We start from the raw sequence: 17,060 nt of genomic DNA, 5'->3' as shown, positions 1-17,060 counted from the left end.
TAGGAAGAACCGTCTACACACATTTTTGTTCTTCAAGCAACCTTTTCCATCCAGTCCCGTGTGTGTGTGTGTGCGCATGTTTATGTCTACACGCACTTGTCAGCTTGCCACGGGCGCAGTCCACACACAAGCTAAAGCGCGTTCATTCTAAGCGCGTGTGCGTCGTCCAAGCGATCCGTCATTCGGTTACACTGAGTATCGGCAGCCTCCGCCGTTAGTGACATTTGTGTTCTATGGTTAGTGTTTTGCAAACGGCATGCCAAAAAAAACAAACAAATAGATGTCATTACAAAAGGAACTGCTGTAGTGCCCTTACAGTGATGGGAGTGAATCAAACGAAAAAAAAAAACAGGACACTTTGGAAATTACAAACGGAAATAAGCTTGATCGACTTTCGTGTGTTTCTACGCTGTGTGCGTTCATGTTCCTGATTTTGTGGAACCAAATAGTGCATCATCCGCTCACTAATTAACGCGCACGTAGTGTTTATGTTTTTTTTTATAAAACCGTGGCGCATTTTAGTAGAATAGTGTGTTTGTGTGATTTTGTTACCCGTAAAGCAGAACAAATGGCAAGCAAATTACGATAGAGAGAGAGAGAAAAAAAACATAACAAAAATAGCAAAAATGTGACCTGAAAACAAAGTTAAACAAAACACCTGCAACATAAATTGTTGTTTAAATGCAGAAACGATCGTATTCATGCTAGTGCCTGTAACTGAGTGTGTTTGATATGTGTGTTTTGTAAAAGTGTCTCTGTGCGCGTTGTTTTGTGTGTGTTTGAAATTTATACTCCATCACTACCCCCCCCACCAACCCCCTCCCCCGACCCTACACACCTTCACACCCTTTGTCCCATCCCTTCCAAGGACCAGAGAGTGGGAATTAAGGCAAAAGAACGTAAAAGGCTTCCCGTATACGTAGCCGCGCTTGTATGTGTGTGTGTGTGATTTTGTATGTGTGCCCGATACTTTGTCCGATAAAACGCCACTTCAATCAACCACACCCACCCTAAACCCCCGCCCAATCGCCCCCGAACCATAAAAGGGTTCGGTTGTTTGAGGTGGAATTAGCGGCACACACATACAGCATCATCATTATCCATCCCCACAATCAAACATAACCTCACCTTTAACACGGATAAGGACCAACATCCCGTGCGAAAGGACGAAGCAACAGCACATCTTACCGCAAAACCGATTCTTATGTTTCCTCTCTTCCATCGGCTTGAGGAAAAGTCGATTTTTTTTTCTTCGCTTTTTCCCCTGCTACCAAATCTTCCCCCAGTCCTGGGGTTTTGCGTTTTCCCATATTTTCCTGTTTTCAACAATTAAATCTTCTTAGGCGTCACACATCTATCAACCCGGAAAGTTTGCAGTTGTACCAAGCCAATATTGAGCCATTTTCCTTCGTTCTTCTTCTTCATTTAGCAAGTACGCTCATCTGTAGGAAACTGCAGACCCAACACTAAGGAAGTGCTACAAATCGAAACACACCCCCGGGGGGGCACATTTCGTTTCGTGGACCGATGTACACGTGCGCGGTATCTAATTTTGGTGAATGTTTTGCTGTGCGTGCGTGAACCCCGGTTACGTAAGGTGGAAAGTGTTTTAAGTGTTTCGCAAAAAATCATCAAAGGTGTGTAAAGATTATTTGCGGTTTTTGTTTTTGTCTGCAAAACGGTGCTCTAGAATGTGCGGATGTGATCGTATGTACCGGCGTGTTTAGGCGAGCTTTCACACGGCTGCTGCTAATCTGGCGAGGACAAAACGGACGGTGGAAATTATTGGCGGCGGGGGGACGGTTTTATTTTGTTATTTCGGGCTTAATCAATCGATCATCTTTTCCAGTTCCGCGTAGCCCAACACCCCCGGTATTGATAGCGAAAACCCCCTAAAAGTGGGGTTAGTAATTAAAAAAGAAAAGAAATTAGCAACAAAAATAAGAAGGTACAATTTTTCCCCCGACGTGCTCGAGTGTCTGTGTGTGTGTGTGTTAGTGCGCGTGTGTGTGCGCTGCAGCTTAAGAAGCACTGGCGCGTGTACGCGCATATGTATGTGGGTGCCGCCCCTTAGCACACAGCTGTACGGAAGAGTACGAGCAGTAGCAGCAGTAGGCGAAACAGAACAGCCGACGCTCCAAGCATGCCGAAGATCTTCCTGATCAAGAACCGGCTCCATCAGCAGCAGCTGCGGCTGGTGGAGGAGGCCCAGAAAAACAGCCATGTCGGTCCGGGCAGTGGCGGTGGTAGCAGCGTGGTAGATGACGGTGTCGGCAGCGGAAGCGAGGTGGGCAGCAACGAACCACTGTCGCTAGTGTCCCGAAAGCGCGAGCATGATGATTCGTCCGGTAAGTCACTAATCACTATTTTTATTTTAAGGTTATCTCTTTAAGAGTTCCTAATTTTGGGGGAACTTTCAAGAAAATGAGCCTACATTTCGACCGGCCATCTTGAATTCTTGAAGTATTGGAAGATGTTGAACAGTTGAAAAGGGTTCTGTTGTCTACTTATCTTGCACTACTCTATTTTGGTAACTAGGTCTAGAATTGGAACCAGAATTGGTTCCATTCGATTCGGTTTTTATTTTAAGGTTATCTCTTTAAGAGTTCCTAATTTTGGGGGAACTTTCAAGAAAATGAGCCTACATTTCGACCGGCCATCTTGAATTCTTGAAGTATTGGAAGATGTTGAACAGTTGAAAAGGGTTCTGTTGTCTACTTATCTTGCACTACTCTATTTTGGTAACTAGGTCTAGAATTGGAACCAGAATTGGTTCCATTCGATTCGGTTTTTATTTTAAGGTTATCTCTTTAGCAGTTCCTAACTTTGAAAGGACTTTGACCAAAAAGAGCTTACCTTCCGACCGGCCATCTTGATTTCTTGAACTATTTCAAGGGGTTGAATAGTAGAAAAAGGTTCTATTGTCTATTTCTCTTGCATTACTCTGTTTTGGTTACTAATCCCAACTCTGGATCCATTCGATTCGGACTCTTTCGACGCATTCCGGATAAAAGAAAAGTTTCTTTCACGATTGCGTGAAAGGTTCTTTTCATCGGTTCTACGCATTGGCATTATTTGTTCGCAATATTTAGGTCATTTCTTGAACAAGCGGAAAGCAAAAATAAGTAGAAAAGAGTCTTCGTGATATATGTTAACAACAGTGAATTATTATTTCGCACCCTGTTCCACGATTGCTAGAATCAAAGAAATCAGCGTGAAGTACTAAAATGTTCCTTTCCTTTTTTTTGTTAAATAACTCTCAGCTCTGAGTCGAGAATTAAAACTATACACATTTAAACGTGACGCGGATCCTTAAAAACAATTCATTTGAAAACCATTTGTATTGTGTTCTATTTTTTTGTATTGTACTAAAAGTACTAAAACATTCTTAAAAAATTATGCCAACAAGTTTTAAAAACATGTTTTTCGTCGCGGCAATATATGCGAGAAACTTTTCATACATCATGACGCATTTTGTTATCTTTTTAATTTGTCTTTTTAGTACAAAGCATTTGCGACTAATTCGTGTTTTATTAATTGCTGTAAAATCACAGTCATTACGTAATGGTATTAAATACAGCGCTTTAAAACTTTGATTTCATCCATTAAAAAACCGATACATTCATTGCTGTCTCATTACTTCGTTATTAATTGATTATGTTCAATTTAGCGCAAATTGTACTAAAAAAATTCTAGACCGTCTTTTACCGTTTTCGATCTTTCGTACTGCCGTACCTGTGCTCTGGTGGTGTGCTGGTTTGTTTTTTTCCACCCCTTTATTTTATTAGTATTTACCACACCACCAGCCTTCTCCTGACTCTTTCTCCTCTTTTTCTGCTTTAAAAATAAAATAAAATAAAGCAATCAATAAAACCGTACAACCGCTAACAGCGAGTACACCGCATCGAATCAGCATGCAAAAAAAAAAATCGAAAAAGCAAAGATGTATGCAACGCCGAAGTAGAGAAGCACCGTTCGTTTGTTTGATGAATTCGGTTTTGAAAATGCGACACATCGACGGCCCTTCGTAATCGCGATCAGCAGCATAAATTTTCTCACCAAACACACGTACAGCTTCACTGATTCTCTTTTCATTTTCTTTTTTTTTGGTGTGTGTCTTTTACGAATGCGAATGCGCTTCAGTGCTTGGGTTTCCGTGTGTTCGGTGGTGTTATGAAATTGTCACTCGAATCAAAAGCAAAACAAAAGCAAACAAAAAAAAACAGAGGGAGGAAATGGGGTTGTGTGTGGAGTTGGGAGGAGCGGTGGGGGCTGAAGGTATGAAGCACTTCAGATTTTTGTTTTCTCCTTCCAAAACGTTTTCCTTTTTCATCGGCGTTTTTAGTTTTTAGTAGAGTTCGAGAAGAATTCACTTCCATCGGTGCAAGATAAATTCAAATTCAATCAGCACCGAGCGGGCACCGATCAAGAACCGAACCGTGTTTGGTGGACACACCGGGCATACGGAGCAATTGCGGTGCGTGTGGAGGCTGTTCAGTTTGGCGGCGAAGGGTAGCCGCGCATTTAGCATAATCTGAATACACGTGGTTCAGTGTCCTCGAGCTCGATCTTCTCGAAAGCCGAAGCTATTGCCTGCCTGTATGACTTTTGCTCTCGTTGCGTTTCATTTGTGCCGGGAAGGGATGGAAGGTGTGTAACAGTAGTAGTTACCGACGGCGGTTATGGGATTTGGTTTTAGCATATTATTTTTTTTGCAACCCTTTTTATTTTAGGTCGTATCATGTAACGCAACTGTCCGATGTAACGCTTTTTTTCGGGTTCTTTTTTTGGTTCTTGCGGGTTCTTCGGGATTATTGCAATAATCCTAATGCAGGTTTTTTTTATATAATTAATTTAAAAACATACCAAGCAAAAAATTAATAAAAGAAGAGGAAGGAAAATATTGCTAATATTCACTCTAACGTTCAATAAGTCAAGAATTAGAACAATAGAGCAACAAAAAAATAAAAAAACTAGTATGAAAACCAGCCAACATTTTGCAGAAAGAATTCAAATATGACAAGCAAAAGTAGCTTTAATTCTGGTGCCATATTTTCTCACCTACCTCCCCTTCCCGCCCGCATATCTTTTCTGCTTGTCTTTGCCCATGTATCGTATTTTAAGCGATTGATGAAAAATGCATTTCCTGTCGCTCCCGGTTCTGATTTCAAATTGCGATGAAACAATACACCGCCCAGGACGAAAAAGGGGAGGGAGGAGCGCCTGGAGGAGGGAAAGGGCACGAATACTCCTAGACAGGGCTGGACTTCCACGTCCTCTCCATGCACCCCACCACCCCCCCCCCCCTCTCCAACACCCGGTGTATCCTCCCGGATCACACCTGCCCAGTGATTCCGTCGCCCTGTGCGCTGGCCTTATTCGCTATTGTAATTGCATTCGGCTTGCACTCATTACACGCGTATATGTGCAATAAGTTAAGCACATGCAACTGTTTTTGCTTTTTGGTTCATTGTGCGATTGCACAATCCTGCGCTCCTGCGCACACTGGAAAAAAAGATGTGTGTTTTATGCAATTTGATAAAAGAAAAAAACATCATTTACTCACACAAACACACCAAACCAGCAAATGGGCATGTGTACGTTTGGCTACGACAAATTTCCATTTCAAATTGTGCGTTTTTTTCCTTCTTCCTACCATGTGAAATGTATCCTTCTCGACTCCCCCATCTCTCCTCCCCCAAACCCCCATCGCCCCCATATCCCTTCATCACCCTTCTTGTACTTGGGCTAATGGGATGCACACACATGGAATGCATTTTTCCGCCTTCTTCTGCTTAACCCGCCCCATTTTATCCCTTTACCATCCGACTGGCAGTGCTGCCCCACGAAATGGGAAGGAAGACCCCGTTACAAAAGCGCACACAAGCGATGAATGCAAAATTATTGGCTGTTTCGTTAGATAATCCGTTCGAAGTTTAATAAATTCTGCTATCTCCATTTGAAACTGGCAAAGGGAGGAAGAGCAGTAGGTAAGAAGGGTTTGAGATGGATGAGGTAGAGAAGATTTGATATGCAGGAAAAGAGCGAGAGTTAACTGTCTCGATGGATATTCCACCGTGTTGCAACCAGCTTTAACCCGTCACGTATTGGATTTTTTTTGCTTGGTTATTTCCATTAGTCCATATCTGTATATCTTGCGTATCGGATTTATTAAACTTTATTTTATTTTGAAAAAAAAAAACAAAGTAACAAAAACGAAGGGTTGATGAATTTTTGTGGTGAGCAAAGGTGCTGCTGGAGGGAGGGCGAGAAAAAAAGGCTTTCGGGTTCAGTTGTGACGACATCCGTCAACTTGATTTGGTACCGGGGCTGGCTTGTTTTTGTACCAATGGTTTCCATTTTCGTCGCCAATTGTTTCAAATTTCCATTTTGCCTCCCTTTCCTCACCTTCCCCCCCACGCTTTTGTACGTTGCCACCGGTTGCGCTAGTTCGTTGGGGTGTGCTTATTGTTGTTGTGGTGCGTGTGTGTGTGTGTGTGCTTCGCAAAAATTTCGCCGAACGTCAGCAAATAAAATTACACACGACGATGCACGTTCCGATGCGTTCCCCCATCGGGGTACAACCCAACAAAAAAAAAGAACGTTCTTCCGTACAATTTAGTGGGCCCTGATGTGTGCACGCGTTTCAGGTTCGTCGCCATGCCAAGTCGTTGAAGTTATTTGATTTACAACGCGTACGAACCGAATTTAGGGTTCACTATTTGGGTGTGTGTGCCTTTGTATTGATATTCCTGCCAAGCGGAAGAAAAAGAAGTGTTTAGCGAGAGGCAGGGGTGGTAGGAAAAGGCGCGGGGGGAGGGGGGACTAAATGTGTGAAGTAAAATTATTTTTCCTTTAATGATTGTTGCGCTACCGATGCGAACCTCTCTGCTGTGTGTGCCGTTCGGTACGATAGTTGATGCGTCAGCAAAAATCAAACTGTCCGGCGTTTTTATTTTATTTTGGACAATGCTCGAATTTATTTTGCTGTTCCTTCTTTTTTGTCTTTTTTTTTTGGTGTAGCTTTATTGAACGCGAGAAAGAAGTAGATACGACTCTTCCCGTTTTCTTTGCATTTTTTTCACTCCCTGTTCGTTCTTTTCACACGCATTAATTTTAATTGCGAACTTTGTTGAATGTAAGAAAAGGTTTCTTTCTTCGCTTACTGATGGTTTCCATTCTATTCGCGCTTTATGAACCGGTGAAAACTCGTCAAATTTCTTTCCCTCACATCATGCCTCATCCTTCGACCGGTTGCTTCCTTTTCGTGTGCTTTCCAAACGGTTGTAATATGGTTCTGATCTACTTTCTCACCTACGGTTTGCGTAGATCCGTCCGACAAAGCGTCGTATGGAGACAGCAATTTATATGCATCATCGTCGCCGTTGTCGTCGTCTCAGGGTCCTCTGCGCCGACGCGCACGCTATTTTCGCTTTTTCGTGGTCGAGGTGAACCCCTTCTACTGTGTGTGAATGTTTCGTTCGTATCAGGCGGCACACGCACAGCATCAGTTGGGTCCGCTAGACACAATGCACAACGACTGTGTGCGCCCCCCCCCGTGGCCAAATCGTTCCTTTGCACTCCCTCCGCCTTCTCAACCTCCCCCCCCCCCCCAAAAAGTGATCCAAGATGTGTTTTGCGTGCTCTTTTTTTTGTTGTTGCTCCAACTGCTTTATTCGCTCGCGCACCGTTCACACCGTGTTGCTGATCTTGATCGTTTCGATCGGGTGAGGGTTATTATATCATTTCCCTCCGAACTCGTGCACACGCACACCATTACAGGTGCACAGAGCACCGTTGAGAACCTCGTCTTTAATAGTTCTTCCATAGCACGTTCGTCGCTTACGGGTGCGCGATTGAAGTCTTTCGTTTAACTGCACGATGAATCTGTCGCTCTCTTTCTCTCTTTATCTCGTGCGCGATTCTGTGAGTGTTTTAGGAAGCAGTTGTGCAATGGGGTGGAATTTGAAGAAGGTGGTGGGCCCGGAGGGAAGGAGGACATTTTTTTTTGTCAACATGAGGGTCGCCAACTGTCACTTTGGGTGAAGGAAAGAGAGAAAAGAAGCAAATCGGAAAGAGAAAAAGGCCTTGGTCTTGGCATAGATTCTGGCCCCGCGGTATATTTGACGGACAAACAGAGTTTTTTTTTATGATGTGGAAGAGTGGTCGATTGTGCTGAGATGCGGGCTTGTTTATTTATTCGTTAACTGTTTTTTTTTTTACTTTTTCGCCGAGTGTTGCGAATGCTGCACATTCAAACTGTTCTTTTCGATTTGCGGTGGTGTGCGCATGATTTGTTCGCATTGAAAAATGGTTTTGTTAATTGCTATATCGCTGTTCCTGTAACGATTATGATTTATCTGGCCCGTTAGGGCTGTTAGCACCATCGTGTAAATAAATATGTAAATAAAATAATAAAATTGTGTAATTAAAAAAACATGCATAAAACATTGGCCCAGTAACGCTTTGCAAAACAGGTGGGATTTATTTTTTTTTAAAGCACTCCAACACGCAATATAATCTTCTTAACTCGTCCTAGAAGGGACCAGCTTCTCCCAATCAATCGATTCTAGCAAATGCAATCCGTCCGTGTATGAAACACGGTTGGCGTGGTGAGAAAAGGGGGGGAGAGGGGTGGCAACACTTTTAGGTCAGGGTTAACGACTCTCCGTTGCTTTTTAGCGTATCCATGTGTGTGTGTACGTGTGACATTGTGGATCGCTGAGAGGACCAGCTTCCGATCCGAGCGACGGTTGTGTGTCGCACAGTTAATCTGCAACATCCCTGCCCAGCAGCCTCTCACTTCATTCATTTCCAGGACATAGCCGACAAGTGTCTTTGGAATTATAAAGTGTATGAGTGAGAAGGAGAACGTAAGATTTGCGTGATATTGCCTTGGTTGGTAAAGCTCTAAACTGTTTGGTTTTGTCGGGCAATGTCAGAATGGTTCAAGAGCTCCCCTTCTTTCTACCCTCTCTCTCTCTCTCACTCTCTCTCTCTCTGTCTCATTCGCCTACTCTTTCTCGTTCGCACTTCCATTTGTCCCGCATGCATTTGTCCTTCTACCGTGCGATTGAAGCACGAGATCGGAAACAAAACGGTACAAACTCTGCATAATCGCACAAAAACGACCGAAAATGTGCAAAACGATACAGAAACTTCAATGTGATGTAGATTGCTGTTGGCACTGTCGTGTGTTCGTGTGCAGAGAGTGCGTTGTTTTTTGTTTGTTTGTTGTTTTAATGTTTGCATCAGGAGTTGTCTAAAATATTTATTCGTCACCCAAATCACATCTTCTCCGCAAAAAAAGAGTGCTGTAAGGGTTTTGATGAAAATAAAAGGGGTTAAATCCTCCCGGTGTATTTGCATAATACGTGCCCATAAATGTGTGTGTGTGTGTGTACGTTTCATTCCATTTTCTTCGTTATAAAATAAATCTATGCAAATCTTTCTTCAAGCTCACATTTGCCCCCTACCCTCCTTCCACCGCCTTCTCTCTCTCTCATACGCACAGACACTTGTACATGCGAAAAAGTAGAAAAAATATAAACCTCCCCCCTCCCATTCCCACCCTCCCCCTTGATAGGGAGACCGGTTCGGTGGTGTATATATAGTGCGGCACAGCACACAAAAATCTAGGTCAAGTTTGGTGTCCTCGCCTACGCGCGCGCTCGCGCACACACACGCCTGTTACTGTAGATCGCGGATTTTGTAGCGCGACCGTCAACAAAACGACTTTGCGGCACGCGTTTCAAGATCTTTCGCCGCTTGTTGCATGAGAAAGGGCAAGGGAAGAATGGGTGAGACAGAGAGAGAGAAACATAATTGAGGCGAGAGAGAGAGAGATAGAGAGAGAAAGGGGAAGGGAAGGGTTTACCCGGTTTAATGTTTGTCACCTTCCCGAAGCATTGAAAACCCCGTAAAGGAATATATGACAAACACACGGACATACATGCCCGAAACGGGGGAAAGGCAAAGGGACAAGGAAGGCTTTGAGGGTGTGACGCATGCATGTGATCGTGTGCGTGTGTCATCAGGGTTAACAAGTTGGTGCGTGATGCTCTTGGGTTGGACCCATCAACAACGGGTGTGCAAAAATAAACGCAAAAGTTAGTTAAATTCTAAAAGAAAAAGAAAAAACACAAACCAAAACAAAAGTTAGCAACACTATCCTTCTTTTACCCCTGCACTAGTGTGTGTGTGTTAGAATAATAACCGTTCAAATGTGGAACATTAAATAACAAAAGAGTAATTTCAAGATATTTTTATTTAAAGTAAAATAATTTAATCAATCAATACGGCCAGGCTATTTTACATAAAAAAAAAATAATTAGATTAAATTTAAAAAAAATCTTTAAAAAAGCAATCAGAAAAAACATCTTACGTGAAAAAAACTCTTATAAAGTACTTGAGTATTTGAGATATTAAAAAAATCTTTTAATTATTTTTAAACACTTCCTTAACCTTAAGGGCTATCCCATTGAAAAAAACCACTCCGTATAAAAATAACAATAAAAGGATACCTGTAACGAAGGTGAAGAAGGGTGAAAGGGTTTAATTTATGCAAGTGAGTGAGTATGCTGTTACATAACACACACCTCATCACCGAAGCGCCGTTTCTGATCCCGTTTAATCCTTTCCCATTCGGGGTTTTACCCCACCCTATTTAAGCAAGGTTAGTGTGGTTACCTGTTGCACTTTAGTTTATGGGTTTTTGGTTCGTTCTTTTCATTTTGATATTGGCAAAACAATTCCTTCCTACTCTAACTCACCTGCTTCCTATTTCTATCCTATCGCCATTATTAAGGAGAAGCCTTCGTCTTTAGGTCAAGGATTCATTCACATTTAAAGCCGGTCCTTGTGTTGGTGTGTGTGTGTGTGGCCGTGAAAGCGAGAGGAATATTTTATGACGATTTGGTTCAATTTTGATTGCTCGTTGGGGCGTTTTTTTTCTCCTCTTCGTATTTTAATGCTTAAAAGCGGGATAGAAAGGGAAGGGTGATTGGAGGAACGGACTGTGTGCATAAACAGTTCTCGTTGTTAAAGCAAAAAGAAACATTAAATAAACGACCATTTTTACTAGCTTCGCTACCAGATAATCAATTGTCTACTGCTATGGACATACATATTTATATGCAGTGAAGCATTTTGCTGCATGCTTTTTTCTATTATCTATAAAAGATCGTTAAATCCATGGAGTATTGCATTTGAATTGTAAATTTATTGCTTTACATTTCTAATTAATTACATGTGAAAACACTTCACTGTATCAAAAAGAAAAACCAATCAAAGCGATGAATGACTACTAGCTGCGTTTAATATTCTTTTATTAGGGCATATCAGCAGTGTAAATGTTATGCAACCTAGTTTATGGCTTGAATAAGAATAAGAAGACTGAAAAAGAAGCTTACCTTAAGAATAATGTGGAGATTAGGATGAAATATTGAAGGATAGAGCGTAGAAAGAAGCGCTCAATTTTTTTTTAAATTTTTAAACGTTTTTGCGCAACAAACAAAATGCAAAATCCTATAAATATGTTGTTGGAGAAAGGTGAAGTTTCTGTTTTGAGGTATATCTTTTTTTGTTGTTTTCTACTTCTTCTTTGTTTTCTTCCTAAAACATCGAACACTTAAGAACCTGATGATGGCTTTACCATTTTTTACATAAAATCGCGGAACACACTTCACCTTCGGAAACGAGTCTGCATTTTCTTCTCGTGTCTTTTCTCTCTTTTTTGCTCTTGTGGAGAGCTGCCTCTTTGTCCAATACCGCTTTTGACTGTGTTCCGTAACGGAAATGTTCTCGCACACGACGATGAAGGTGGGCCACAATGGTGCGGTGATGGTGTATTATGTCGTCTGGCTATAAAAAGCGACCCTCACCTTCAACCCTACGACGCCGATCCACCCCTCGCATCCTCCTGTATGTGTATGTGTGTGTGTGTTTTTTTTGTCCGCCACAAAATCGCGTTATTTATTCATGGTGGTTTTCGCGAGAAGAAGCAACAAATTAAAAAAACAAAAAAAAGACACCAACACAAACATACCGGCAAAACGAGTAAGAGAAGCTAGGGGAAGAAACGCAAAGAAGCACAAAATTAAAGCACAGAACGAAATGGAGAAGGAGTAGCAAAAGGAAGGAAAAGACAAAAAAACAAGCACCGAACGCGCATGCCGGGCCCGTTCGCAAACGGTACACCCGTCTAGGGGTTACTACCCCAACACTTCTTTCCCCTTCTGCCTTCACAGCACAAACGTCGCTTCTGCTTGCACCACGAGATACGCTCTTCCTCATCTTCGGTCGGCAGAGCCGTGAGTGGTTCGAGCGTACGTATGTGAGCCCGCACTCTCCCGCCCGCAAGGTCAATATCTTCTAAAAGTTTGACCTTGATAAAACCTGATTTTGCTCTCATCTCCTAGTGAAGTGGGGTAATGGAGTGGGAGGAGGAGGAGGAGGGGGTGGGGATAGTAGGTGAGGTAACCAGAGTTGCCGGCATTGTTGTAATGTTGTGCAGGCAATGCTTGTTCCCCCTTCCATTACCTTCCTGCCATTTCCCACCTCTCCGTTTCCTCATCACACCCGCTTTCCCGATACACTCAACCAACCATGGGTCGATACATTTGTCGCTCTGCTTGTTCACAATTGTTGCGACGTCTTTTCGCGAAAGCATCGCCGTCAAGCGATAAAGGAAATGCCTCAGCAATATGGGGGGTTGGAGGGTGTGCTGCTGCTGCTTTTCGTGAAGAATAAGAAACAACAACAAAAAAGTAAATAAGCGAAAAATAGAAATAACCGTGCACGGTTGCTTCCTATACTGTACCGCAAACAACGTGTTTTACTTCAATTCTTGTCGGGCATGGTTTTTTTTATTTGAAAGATCTAATAAAAAATCATACATGAACTTGTTTTCGTTCTACTAACATCCTTTTACAGTCAGAGTGAGATTATCCAACCATTAAAAAAGCAACAAAATATATGTACAAACGTTTAACGAGCAAAAAAGCCCCTTACTCGCTACAAATCGTGCAAAAAAAAAAACAAGAAAATAACCGCTTTAATTTCGCTTTTATTCCACTCACACGTTTATTAATAATAATAAAAAAAACAAGTAATGCGACATACGCGCATTAAGTGAAACCATATTCAACAAATATTTACGGCCATTTCGCTTCGGAAGCAACAAAAAAAGTAAATAATTTGAAGTTTGCATTCTGCGGTTTGTCGCTTGTACGCCTGTTGAAGTCTTCCGTTTTTATTTTCGACGGCCGCATGCGCGCAACAGCACAACGTTGAACACTCCGTTTTATTCCCCATTTCTTTGTTATGTCCTCATGGACACACGCACATACAGCCACTTTCCTGCCCCTCGTTCTACCCTTGTTATATTCATCCCCTTATACTAAGGGTTGGAAAATGCCCGTACGAGCGAATGGAAAGGATACAAAGAAGCATTTATTTTTAACCTGCTCACTCACATTATCTCTCATTCGTGGTGCTTTTCTTGCTTGGACAAACATCTTCAAGTTATGCATTCTCACTCCACCGCCGCCTTCCCTCTGTTCCACTGTTTCAGCTTATTCCGAACGAACCGTTCTTTCCTTTCGTTTCTCTGCTTTGCCTTTCTCTGTGGCCCTTCCACGCCACACGGCAAATATGCTGGTCGTGCTGAGAACATACGGGAAGTAAAAAAGCGAAAAAAAAAATTAAAAAAAGACACACACATACGAAATAGAGTAAGAAAAGCCAAGCGAAGGTAAAGGCATGTCAAGAATCAAGAAAAATCAGTTCTGCTCAGATTATTTCCGATGGTAGAGAAGCTTGCGGCTGTGGTATGCGGGATGAGACTATCAAAGAGAGGGTGGTTTGAAGGGGAAGGGAGAGGGGAGTGAGGGGGTTGATCAAGGTAAGGCGGAACGGGTGAGGGATGGACGTCCGCTAGTTTTGCTTCATTTTCATGTGGGATACGTTTTCGTTTCTGTGTTGTCTGTGTTCTTTTTTCTTGTGTTTTTTTTTTATTTTGCTCGAAGGAGGATATTTTTTTAAATGTATGTGAGAATACTACAAGATGAAAAAAACACACAAAACCGTCCTTCCGTCTCATTTGCTTCTCTTTCGCGCCGGGGTACAACACAACTGGTTACTTTTGCCCGGAATTAATGGGCCGTGTTTTTTTTTCTTTTCTTTTCTGTTATTCTCCTTTCGCCCCGTCTAATACATCCACGAGCGAGGCAATGTTGGGTGGTGTGTTTTGTTCAGCTTTTTTTTCCTATTTCTGTACTATGTTTTTCAGTTGTAAGATTTCCTTTTGCTAGAGAAGATGGTTTCTAGCGTGTCTTCCATGTCTGGATCTGCCACGGTAGATTTCGCTGATGATGCTGGACTTGGAATGGAGGCTATATGGTCATGTAGGCAGCAATGCTGAAATTATGACAAAGATTTTTCCCCCCTATAAGGGAGCGAGATTCCCGATGCGAGGAGGAAAGGCGGGATAGTTAAGTGTAATACACACAAAATAGGAAGCAAAAGAACGGAAGAGAAACAACGAACTCCCCTCGATCCTCATTTCCCGCTTTTCCACAATATTCCCGTTTCCCCTTCCTCTCAAGGCCCCCGGAAATAGTGCCCGCCTGATGGGAATGTAATGTTATATTTTCCACCTATTCCCCCCTATTGATAGTGCTTCTGCTTGCTTACGTGCACCGCTAACGCTCACTAGACTAGAAAATGTAGAAGAAACCTTTCGTTCTTTACTTCGCTTCCAACGCACCAGTCAGCCATCTTCTCGTTCACAATTCCGGTTCAGGTCCGTTGGTTTTGCTTCTGGTATTGTAATGCGTTTCAAGATGCTTTCGAGAAGCACGAGAAAAGCCTCATGTTTAGTCTCCCTCTACCTTTCGCCCCCTACCCACCCTTATTTTAATAGATGTGCTGAGGAAGTTGAAACATGCGGAACAATTCCCTTCGGCAAGTGCGTTTTTATTTAATTCCATGAGAGATTTTATTCCTTCGTTTCTTTCGAGTGGAAACATTCTTTCCACGTAAGGCAAGAACGGCTATCGCTTAAAGAGCGCTTCAGAGCAAGAGGGGTTTGTTTCAATCACCCTTCAATTCGCCACATCTTACCACATCAAAAACATTTCCCCAACTAGAAACTGCTCACTTCCAAGGGCGAAAGATTAAACGAGTCAGAAATTGTTTCTCATGTATGTTATGTGCGAGATTCAAACAGTTTTTTTTTTAAATTTCCAATTAGTAAAGCAAAAGAAAGAACGAAAATAAGACCGTTTTCGTTCTTGTTGCCTTACAATTTTTTTAAAAAAATAACAACAACAAAAAAGCAATTAGTTATATGGAACTATTTTCTCATTTTCCGGCCACTGGTAAATGAGTAAATGGATGTAGCAACATATTGTTTTTTTGTTGTCTTCTATAACACTTGCAAACTTCCACATCGATCTCGTCTGTTTATTCTACATCAGGAAACAGCACTTAAATTGCTCGTGTGTCGAGGTAGAGCTTCCTCGAGAAATCGCGCATAATGAGCAAAAGCAGCAGTTGTGAACAGGCAGCTGAATTCCAACGAACCAACACAAAAAGCCTCATAGTGGCGCTCGTAGAGGCTGTAGAGGGGTTGAGGTGGATGGTGAATGCGGGGATCAGAAACTAACCGGGCAGGCACAGTTCCGCGATCTTCTTTATGTAAAACAAGAATAAAACAAGTCCTTCGAACGGTTCTTCTACGATCAAATCGGGAAGAGGGGTTCGTCGCTTGGTCGCTGTCTCTATCATTCGTTCGAAACAATTGAGCGCAGTGGAATGGGATGAAGAGCAGGAAAGTGTTGAGAGGAGAGCGGAAACAGTAAGCGGTTGTTCGTGGCTAGAATGATGAAAAGCCCGCTACCCAGCGGGAGGAAGGAGTGGAATCTTCTTTGTGTGTTGATTAAAAAAAATGGAGAAAAGAGAAAAAAGACAGTCTGAGAGAGAGAGAGAGATAGAGAGAGAACGAGAGAACGAGAGAACGAGAGAGAGACGATTTTCGATTGGTTTTTTTATATGAAACGGAAGAACTATGAAGGGTGCCAGAGGGGAAAGGGTAGTGTTGATTGCCTTTCTTGATGCAGGTTTTCTATCTTTCCTTCCCTTAGTCAGGTCCAAACGATCATCATGATCACACATGCACACACACGCAAACGATCACAAAAGAAGAAGAACGCGATCACGCGATCAAGCGCAGGTCCGTCTCCTCGTTTTTTTGTATTGTAATTTTTTTTACTGTATAGAAAAAAAACATTGAGCGCGGCTTGGAATGCGGCAGGAGGCAAAGCACGTAAAAAATAACGTGGCTTTTTATTTTCGGTACGAGAGCAGAACGGTTAGGATGAAAGAAGTAAGAAAGGAAAGGGAGAGGGCGTGAAAGGAAGGGAGGAAAAACAATACAGAACAACACGAGGGGCGAAAATTGAAGCGAAACCGAGCAAACGAAAGACTTCCAGTCACATCAGGCGACGAACCCGTGCCGAGCGCTTTTTGTTTCGCTCTCCGCTCTATGCTCAGCCTTCTGCCCCCGTTGCTTGTACGACGCTTCAGAACGGACCGGATGAGCGAGACGGCGAGCTTGCCCGAACGTTACGAGACGAACGGATCTCGCGTGGATACAGTTAGTCCGATCGCGGTGCGTTTGACACGCCGGGACCAGATCCGTACTGTGGCGCTGTGTCGCTGTGTGAGTGCGTGTAGTGTATGCTCCGCTTGAGTACCGGTTCTCGTTTTTTTTTCCTCATCCCACCGCAAAAGCAAAACCATTTGCGGAGCTGTTTGTGACTGTGTTGCCCAGCGTTCGTTCTCGCGTTTTTTTTCTCGTAGTCCACTCTACGTCCTCCGGGGTTCGTGGTGGGTTTGGTAGAGTGAGTCGTCTAAAATGCAGCACAAAAGGGTAAGAAAAATGCGAGAAAAAGAGAGAGAGAGAGAGGGTTCGTGTAATTGGGGAAGAGGGACATGATTGGGATGGAAGGGCTCCCAGTGTATGAGGTGGTAACCTGTACCTTGAGCGTACAGTGTAA

The 17,060-nt window shown here is 42.8% G+C and overlaps 1 protein-coding gene across 6 annotated transcripts in view; it reads left to right on the top strand.

Annotated features, from left to right (window-relative positions):
* The window catches only part of LOC125762521 (transcriptional regulator ovo-like), a 33,423-nt gene that overhangs the window by 1,086 nt on the left and 15,277 nt on the right, over positions 1–17,060 (top strand). For 3 of the 6 annotated variants that reach the window (XM_049425095.1, XM_049425192.1, XM_049424738.1), the window contains exon 2: positions 1,850–2,348. In XM_049425095.1, coding sequence (XP_049281052.1) covers positions 2,144–2,348 — 205 coding nt within the window. In that variant the 5' untranslated portion in view covers positions 1,850–2,143. Of the gene's footprint in view, positions 1–11; positions 237–1,429; positions 2,349–17,060 lie in introns of those variants that run through there. The other 3 variants (XM_049425009.1, XM_049424920.1, XM_049424833.1) reach the window with 3 other exon arrangements.

The sequence above is a fragment of the Anopheles funestus genome, chromosome X (assembly GCF_943734845.2).
Source record: "Anopheles funestus chromosome X, idAnoFuneDA-416_04, whole genome shotgun sequence".
NCBI lineage: Eukaryota > Metazoa > Arthropoda > Insecta > Diptera > Culicidae > Anopheles > Anopheles funestus.
The sequence above is the reverse complement of the archived record's forward strand: the minus strand, read 5'-3'. Positions and strand labels throughout refer to the sequence as shown.